This window comes from Salvelinus fontinalis, chromosome 10, assembly GCF_029448725.1.
Source record: "Salvelinus fontinalis isolate EN_2023a chromosome 10, ASM2944872v1, whole genome shotgun sequence".
Taxonomy (NCBI): Eukaryota; Metazoa; Chordata; class Actinopteri; order Salmoniformes; family Salmonidae; genus Salvelinus; species Salvelinus fontinalis.
Window position 1 is genome coordinate 28559547 of NC_074674.1, and position 9615 is coordinate 28569161.

The following is a 9615-nucleotide window of genomic DNA, read 5'->3' on the forward strand; positions in this document are numbered from 1 at the left end:
AGGTTAGGGTTAGGTTTTGTGGCTTAGTGGCTATGACAGCTAGTGACCCCTCTGCAGAGCTGCCTCAACGGCAAGATTCATGACAATAAATGCAAACCTGCATAGATCTCTCTCTGAGACACTAGATCTTATCTTTATTCACACAGTGAATGGGCTTGATCTTAATTAATTTAATTGCTGATCCAATCAAGTAACTAAAGAAGGGTTCAAAATGGACATGTGATGTAATCTGTGTGTGTTCCTGCGTGTGCGAACCCATAAGTATGCTTGAGCATGTGTTTAATGCCATATCAGTCTGGATTAAAAGTGAACCCCCAACTAAATTAAACCGCTAAAGCTGTGAGATGATCTCCACTTGAGTCACTCTGCCGCAAGGGACTTAAGAGTGTGACCTAATGGCAGGCAGAGGGAAGGAAAGAAAGAGATGTTATTGATTGAAAAAGCTGCAGGGTATCTTGGAGTCAAGCTAAGGTATTGAATGAAACACAGAGTAAAGTAGTCTCACGCACCAACAGAAACAGCACCACTACATAGACTGAAACCATTACAACAACCTTTTTTTTAACCCCTTTTTCATGGTATCCAATTGATAGTTACAGTCTTGTGCCATCGCTGCAACTCACATACAGACTAAGGAGAGGCGATGGGGCCAATCTGCACTGCTTGTTGACATATTGCTCAATTAACCCGGAAACCAGCTGCACCAATGTGTCGGAGAAAACACTGTACAACTGGTGACTGTTATCAGCTTGCAGGCGCCTGGCCCGCCACAAGGAGTCGCTAGAGCACGATGGGAAATCCCGGCCGGCCAAAACCTCCCCTATCCCGGACAACACTGGGCCAATTGTGTGCCGCCTCATGTGTCTCCAGGTCACGGCCGGCTCTAACACAGCCTGGGATCGAACCCGGGGCTGTAGTGATGTCTCAAGCACTGTGATGCAGTGCCTTAGACGGCTGCACCACTTGAGAGGCCCTCACTACAACAACCTTGCATTTTTTTTACATCCTGAATCAAAACATTTCTTTGATTTTATGACATAGTTACGAAAGGCCGACAAGAGCAAAAATAGTCCAAGCCAATCCAACCACACAAATCTCACCAAACCTCAATAACCATCCTTCCTCTGACAAAACACTGACTGAAATAATTTGAGAAATCCTCAGGAGACCTACAGTGGGAGAACAATCAATAAGCTTTAGTCCCTCACAGGAGATTACTCCACCGGTTCAGACACATCACATGGAACTATCCATCGTCTTAAAGTGTCAAGTCTCAATGTTATGTTGGTGGCCTGGGAAACAAAGGAAACTACTGCAGTAAAACAATTAGAATGCCACCACTAATACCCTATCTGAAATGAAGATGGGTAGCTGTGAGACACATTTTATGTTCAACCACACACAGAGCTGTCGGTGAGTGATCTCCACCCTTAACCTAGGACCTTTAAGTCATCATCAGGAACCAATGTGAACTCAGAGAGAACAAGGATTCCAGAGAGACGGGATGGGAGCTAAGGATATTCTCCCCAATTTATAAAGACTTCAGACAAAAACACAACTACTCCCATGTTTAATGGTTGCATTAGTGGCCATTTGCTTTATTTGACACCCATAATAAATTACTCCCCTGACAAAACTCAAGGTTTTTTGAAAGGAAATATCATTTGAGTATCTATCAGATTCTCTTTTTCAGTTCTCTCCTGCAACAACTAAAATATCTCTGTGGAAAAAAAATCCTCAAACCGACTGGCTCTGTTGCTTGCTGAAAAAAACGAATGCATAAAAAACACGAGCCATCGTTATTTATTCAATCTGGATCGTTGAAATGTTGCAGAGAGCACAATAAAAATGTAAAGGTCATTTCCGACTGAGCCGACATCTGCAGCATTTACCATGAATGCAGTCTCCGCTGATACGGGAACATTGTCTTTATATGTCAATCACACTGTAACGCTGAACTTCCACGATACGGATTGAATAGAGCCCTTATTAAAATGCATGGGCTTATCTTCTCCCCCCGGTCTATTTTTAGCTCGATCTGGTTGTTCATTCTGCCTCGGCACTTTGAATGCTTGAAAGACAGAATTATCTGGGTTTCAAAATGTAGCATTCAGTTGCTTAGCAACGCTGGCCTCAAAGGGTTCTCGACTGAAGGCAGACGCTGCCATCTCCGTCTTGTTACACGGCGGGGGGTTGGAGAGAGAAAGAGAGGGAGCGATTGAGAGAGGGAGAAATAAAGTGAGATATAGCAATAGACGGGAAAACCGCGGGAGATAAGGGGTAGGGGGTACTGAAACCTCACTTCCGCTATCCCCAAGATAATATTCCTAGAGGTCTGTCTGAGCTGGCCGTTTGGATTATGTAATCATTAGCAGTTACAGTAAACAGAGAATAGGGGATTTACGTGAAGATAAAGATGAGTAGCCTGCCCTGTGCTCTGTAGCCTAGGAGTAGTGCAGCTCTGAAAGACCTAATGTCATCTACCTGCCCACAGATCCATCAGCTTCTTGTTCTACGACCTGCATTTACCTTATGACCCTTAGGGGAGTTGTGTCCTTGTCAAAGATACTGAGGGAGGTCTGTTTGTAACAGAAAGACCACATATCAAGTGCTTGCTTATTTCTATTGCAGGTGCACATATTGCATTAATAGTTCTCTTCTGCCAAGTGTAAATCTAGAACGATTGTGGCAGGTGTCCTCAGGGAGATAGTGGTATCTAATGCAGTTCATACATTTTCAGACTGAAATCACTACACTGTGCATTGCTCAGTCCTGTTGTCCTGCTGCAGAGATCTCCCTAGCTGTCTTCTACCCCATGTCCTCCACTGTGTTTACTTACTGTTTTTATATTTCCTTGATTCTTCCATTGCACAAGTCTGGCATGGCGCTCTAACCCCTCCAGACAGAACCTTTCCTCTGGCCCGGCAGCCAAGTTTGAGACGCACAGTTTACAGAGCACAGATTCCTGATAACCACTTCACTGCTGCCTCGGCCCACATTACCTTTTCAGTTAGCCCGCAGGGGAGAGCCAAGGTTCACCAGCATACACACAGCATACCCTCACTAACCGCCTTCCCAAAACACACACACACACACACATTAACACACTAAGTCACATCTACACAGCTTAGACACTCCTGGAGCCCCCTCAAGTGTTCTACACAGTTTGGGAAATAAATATTTAGTCAACAGTTTGTGCATCGATGTGTCTTCAGGACTTGTAGGGCTCCTATGGAATCTGTACTTAATCAGCTAACGCTAAGGAGAAGAATATTGAGTACAGAGATACTATACAGTTTGAATGGTCCCTGTCAGCTGTTATTCTCTGAGGAGACAATCATATAATTCTGTGTGCCAAAGGACATGGTAGGGAACATACACTTTTGTCTAGAATGGGGATCAGGGTCCTTCAGTGGAGGTTGAGGTGGGAGAGAGGTGTGGGGCTGTGAGGCTGACTCACCTGGTCTAGGAAGGTCCAGTGTCTGGTTGTCTTCTGTCCGCTCCTCTTGCATCAGCCTGCGTCTGGAACGAACTGAAACACCCCCCTCTTCTGGCTGAGACCCGGACGACTCCGGCTCTGTTGAAATGTAAGTCAACTGATTTGTAATTTGAGTATTTTATTGCACTGAGACTCATCAAAAGACCGGTCCAAAGACAAAACACTATCTTATTGGACACAGCATTGAAAGGCTTTGTGTTTTAGTGCAGATGTGACAGATAATAAAAATACAGGCTGGAGGAAGCAACCGGAGAGAGTCAGCAGAGGAGATCATGTAATCTTTTATGAGCACACTCATAAGCCATTCATCATGTCAGCACTGCAATCTCCTCACGGAGTAAATCCCTGTTCCGTATCTCTCTGTTGATAGCCTATCTCTTTATTTGGACTTCAGCTATTAACAACTATATATGGAAGGACAGCATCAACAGTGAGGACCTCCACTGATGTACTGTATCATTGTCTCCTGAAACACAGAGATAACTGCTGCCACTCACTGAGATCTATGTCCAGAGCAGAGTAGACCAGAGGAGACCAGTGCAGATCAGACCAGAGCCCGAGTAGACCAGACCAGAGCAGATTAGAGCAGACCAGAATCCAAGCCCGAGCAAACCAGAGCCTGAGCCTGAGCAGACCAGAGCCCGAGCAGAGCAGAGCAGACCAGAGCCCGAGCAGACCAGAGTAGAGCAGACCAGACCAGAGCCAGCCAGCCAGGTGGGGGCCATTACCCTCTACTCCAGCTGTTTAAGAGGTTGCTTGATCGCTCTCTGTGTCCAGTCTGTTTCATGATCACTTTCCGCTTTGTTTCACTCTACAGTCCAATCAACGTGTTGCACTAGGTCTGAGAGTAGGGATGTGGAGGCTTTCATGTGGAGCTGTCAAGAGGAACCTGGGTAATATGAAATTCAAATGGGCCTCTGTCACAGACGGTGCCGCCATTATCACACTCACAACACGACCACACATCACAGAACACAGGGCTCCAACCCAGACCCAGACGAAGGCTACACTTTGGCCTGAGTCTCGTCTCTTTCTATAGAAGATGTGGGGTTCACTCCAAGATGAGCTGTCTGGTGCATTGTAGGCATTGTTGCTGAGAATTTTCCAGCACACTAGGAAATCTAAACTTGTAGTGTATTCAAGGTTTAAAAAGGCTTCAAAAGTTTATAATTTCCACTTTACAATTGCAGACTTTATTTGCCCTAAGGAAAGATGTATCAACCGATACAAAAATGTTAATTCATTATAATCCATATACAGTTCACATTTCCTGTTTCTGCAGGATGATTTTCCTGCTTTATCAAACTGGCTCAAATTAAGATCCTGCATCTGCATGGTCAAGCCTCGAACTAAGCTGGAACTGGCAATCAATGAAAAAGCCTTCAAGAACAATTGCTCTACTATAGCGACTAGTAGGCCTGCCACTAGAATGATGCTGTATGGTGAACATGGCAAATAAATACATTTATACAGATCTTGCCATTTGTCATTAGAAAGATACATTAAATAATTTCTCATATTTTTTCCCAGGATTAGGCCTATTAATTAATATATGGGTTAATTGCATCAAATCAAACTTTGTCACATGTGCCAAATACAACATGTGTAGACCTTACCGTGAAATGCTTACTTACAAGCCCTTAACCAACAGTGATGGTAGTTATGAGATAGTGAAAGTTTAGTAGGGAAAACTGAAGAATATGACAGCTATTAAAGGAGAATATGAAAAACATCAGAACACTGGTTGTCAGAAGGTTTGTGTCATAGCTTAATCTATGAATCATTACATGAACTCATACTCTCTCAACCTGAAAATCACAGGACTGGCCCACACAATCTCACTCACACACACACACACACACACACACACACACACACACACACACACACACACACACACACACACACACACACACACACACACACACACACACACACACACACACACACACACACACACACACACACACACACACAAATACACACACACACACCTCTTGATTAAATACTTTCACCTGACCATCTGTTGTTTCATAGCTGAGTATTTGAATCCATCCTCCAAGAGGAAACCAGGAGACCTAGAACAGTAGAACCAGGTCTGTAGAGAATAGGGCCCCTATAGGCTAGATCCCTCAAACTCAACTCTGGACCTCGAAGCATCCCACTGCTTGGACCACCCTGCATCCCACTGCTTGCCTCTGAAGCTAAGCAGGGTCAGTCCTGGTTGGTCCCTGGATGGAAGACCAAATGCTGCTGGAAGTAGAGTTGGAGGGCCAGTAGGAGGCATTCTTTCCTTTGGTCAAACAGACAAGAAATAGATCCCAGAGCAGTGATTGGGGACATTGCCTGGTGTAGGGTGTTGTTTATTGGATGTGATGTTAAATTAGTGTCCTGACTTCTGTGCTCAATAAAGATCCCATGGCACTTATCATCAGAGTAGTGATGTTAACCCTTGTGTCCTGGCTAAATTCCCAATCTGACCATCATGGCCACCTAATCATCCCCAGCTTCCAACTGGCTCATTCATCCCTCTCCTTTCCCCTGTAACTATTCACCAGGTCATTGCTGTAAATGAGAACGTGTTTTCAGTCAATTTACCTGGTAAAATAAGGGTTAACAAAAAAATTATGCTGAAGGTTCAATGTGACGCACACTCTAGGTGCAGAATATTGGGGGATGGGACAGGGGAGGGGATCATCCAATCTGTTGGTTCCAAATCTCTCTCTTTCATCCCATACAGCCTATTATCAATATGGTTACATAATGATTATCTTGCGAGAAATTAAATAATCTTGCATATTTAGCCGATGGCAGTATTTAATTGTAAATTTAATGAATGAAGAATGTGAATGAGCTGACAGATCGATAATTTCCACCCTCAGGTATTATAATACAATCTGTGAAGATATGAAAATGTCCTAAAATGTTTTCAACTTTAAAAGGAATAGTAAAAAATATGTGATGCTAAAAAACACCCCACATTTACAAGCAATAATATACGTTAATTTACATTATGCAAAATGTACCCATCATTATTCCTTGTGGAAAAACTCACCTGTCACGTGCGCGACCTGTGCGAGCCAAATGACCGCGAGAAGCCCAACTCCACAGCAGCAGAACCGCTGGAAGGGCCGCCGTCTCCCTGTCTGTACCGCCGCCTTCATTCCGAAATCGGACCCTCACCAGTCAAAACATATCCGTTGCAGTTACGGTCAGGTCGGTTTCCACTTTTCACAGCTTAATTGCACTAGGCTACACTTTCCTCTGCAACTTGAATGTCAAGTTAGTTGATTGTGTAAACCAGTGCTATATCCTCTCAGACTGTAGCCTACTCAATTCGGATTACAATATTTTATCCTGCCAAGGCGCACCGTGACATCCATGCCTTGAGATCACACAAGATTACACAAGAGGAGTGGGTGGATGCAGAAGTGATGACAGCACTTAGAGCCTTCAGATCGGTAGACAGATTGAAAGGTCGGCGACAGCAGAATCCGGTTCAAACACGAGAGTTGAGGCGCTGGGTAGCGGTACGGTCTTTCTGCCTTGACACTATTACCACTCTGGTTGTGAAGTCGTGTCGGTCGTCGTGTTGTGCGCTGTGTTCGTGTACGCCACTAGGCGGCGACATGCTCGGCGTCATTCAATGCATAGAGTGCAACAAAACAAAATCCTAACAGACTGTGCTGAGCCAATTTTCTAAGATAGCCTATATCCTCAAGCAACCAGTGTGGCAATTTGTCATTTGAACATAGTAATAGAAATTCTTCATGAGCAATGAATTTTAGGCCAAGGCTACTACTGTGCTACTGTAGTCAAACAACAAGAGTGATGTGTTTGGCAACGTGCAAAATTGGCCTGGTTTTAACATTTCACAGACATTATATCTGAAAAGGAGAGAGCCCCCCCACACACACATTGCTACACATCACCTGAAACACACTCACACACTCTCTCTCTACTAATCTGACACACACACACCAGTGCATGCTGTCTATGTTTACAGAACATCGGTGAGTCAAACCTGCATTAAAATTAAGCCCTTGAGCTATGTCTGACACGTTTTGCTCTGGCCCCTAGTGAAGATTCAGCCTGCAGCACCAACCCCAAATAAAGACATAAGACCTGGTATTGTTGTCATCAGCCCTTCTCCAGGTGTCAGGCCAGGGAAGATAAAGAGCTTCACCGCAGCTGGTGTTTAGGAAAGCTTTCCAGAGGACAAAGTCCAGGGAAGTGTTTTTGTTATGTTGTCTTGGTGTGTTACGAATCACACTTGTGTGGAATGCACTCGGGAAGACATGTAACATAGTCAAACACAGGCCTTAGTTTTCTGTAGAGTTGAGGCAATATATAGTCAATTCCATTAAGTAAACACTTCCCTTCCTTTATTTAGTCCTACTGTCATTACACCACGTTGTCACTTTAGTTTCACATGCAGTAAAACTGCTCAGACTGATGGTAAGGCTTTCCATATGAACATTTTCATTCCAAAACACTATATATACATTTTCTGAAATGTTGGTAAATTAGCTTTTATTATTTAAAGAACTTTTGAAAGAGATTGGTGTGTTTTTTCACTACCTAATCAGGGCATGTTCAATGACAGACAAGTATTTGTTTATTTCATTTCAGAGACACAATTATATATATCTTTTTTTTTTAAATGCTAGGTTTTACACAGTCAGATGTAACAAATAACTCAATTTTTAATAAATATATGTACAAATGATAAATTTGTGACATCAATATTTAAGACATAAAAATAAATAAACAAATATGGTAATATGAGATCTGTAGAACATTTACAGTGTAGTCATTTAGCAGAGGCTCTTATCCAAAGACACTACAGTAGGGAGTCATTTAGCAGACTCTCTTATCCAGAGACACCACAGAAGGAAGTCATTTACCAGAGTCTCTTATCCAGAGACACTACATAAGGAAGTCATTTAGCAGAGTCTCTTATCCAGGGACACTACAGACGAAAATCATTTAGCAGTCTCTTATCCAGAGACACTACAGTAGGGAGTCATTTAGTAGAGTCTCTTATCCAGAGACACTACAGAAGGAAGTCATTTAGCAGAGTCTCTTATCCAGGGACACTACAGAAGGAAGTCATTTAGCAGAGTCTCTTATCCAGAGACACTACAGCAGGGAGTCATTTAGCAGTCTCTTATCCAGAGACACTACAGTAGGGAGTCTTTTAGCAGAGTCTCTTATCCAGAGACACTACAGTAGGGAGTCATTTAGCAGAGTCTCTTATCCAGAGACACTACAGAAGGAAGTCATTTAGCAGTCTCTTATCCAGAGACACTACAGTAGGGAGTCATTTAGCAGAGTTTCTTATCCAGAGACACCACAGAAGGAAGTCATTTAGCATAGTCTCTTATCCAGAGACACTACATAAGGAAGTCATTTAGCAGAGTCTCTTATCCAGGGACACTGCAGAAGGAAGTCATTTAGCAGAGTCTCTTATCCAGAGACACTACAGAAGGAAGTCATTTAGCAGAGTCTCTTATCCAGGGACACTACAGTAGGGAGTCATTTTGCAGAGGCTCTTATCCAGAGACACTACAGCAGGGAGTCATTTAGCAGTCTCTTATCCAGAGACACTACAGTAGGGAGTCATTTAGCAGTCTCTTATTCAGAGACACTACAGTAGGGAGTCATTTAGCAGTCTCTTATTCAGAGACACTACAGTAGGGAGTCATTTAGCAGAGTCTCTTATCCAGAGACACTACAGTAGGGAGTCATTTAGCAGAGTCTCTTATCCAGAGACACTACAGAAGGAAGTCATTTAGCAGTCTCTTATCCAGAGACACTACAGTAGGGAGTCATTTAGCAGTCTCTTATCAAGAGACACTACAGTAGGGAGTCATTTAGCAGAGTCTCTTATCCAGGGACACTACAGAAGGAAGTCATTTAGCAGAGTCTCTTATCCAGAGACACTACATAAGGAAGTCATTTAGCAGAGTCTCTTATCCAGGGACACTGCAGAAGGAAGTCATTTAGCAGAGTCTCTTATCCAGGGACACTACAGTAGGGAGTCATTTTGCAGAGGCTCTTATCCAGAGACACTACAGCAGGAAGTCATTTAGCAGAGGCTCTTATCCAGAGAC

At 43.4% G+C, this 9615-nt stretch overlaps 1 protein-coding gene across 1 annotated transcript in view; it reads right to left on the reverse strand.

The window, feature by feature from the left end:
• LOC129863928 (sodium/potassium/calcium exchanger 3-like) overlaps window positions 1–7115 on the reverse strand; it is a gene marked incomplete in the record, with an annotated part of 27928 nt that extends 20813 nt beyond the window's left edge. Inside the window, 2 exon segments of the mRNA XM_055936368.1 lie at window positions 3461–3577; window positions 6555–7115. Of these exon segments, the coding sequence (XP_055792343.1) occupies window positions 3461–3577; window positions 6555–6663 (226 nt within the window).
• Window positions 7116–9615: the final 2500 nt, after the last annotated feature.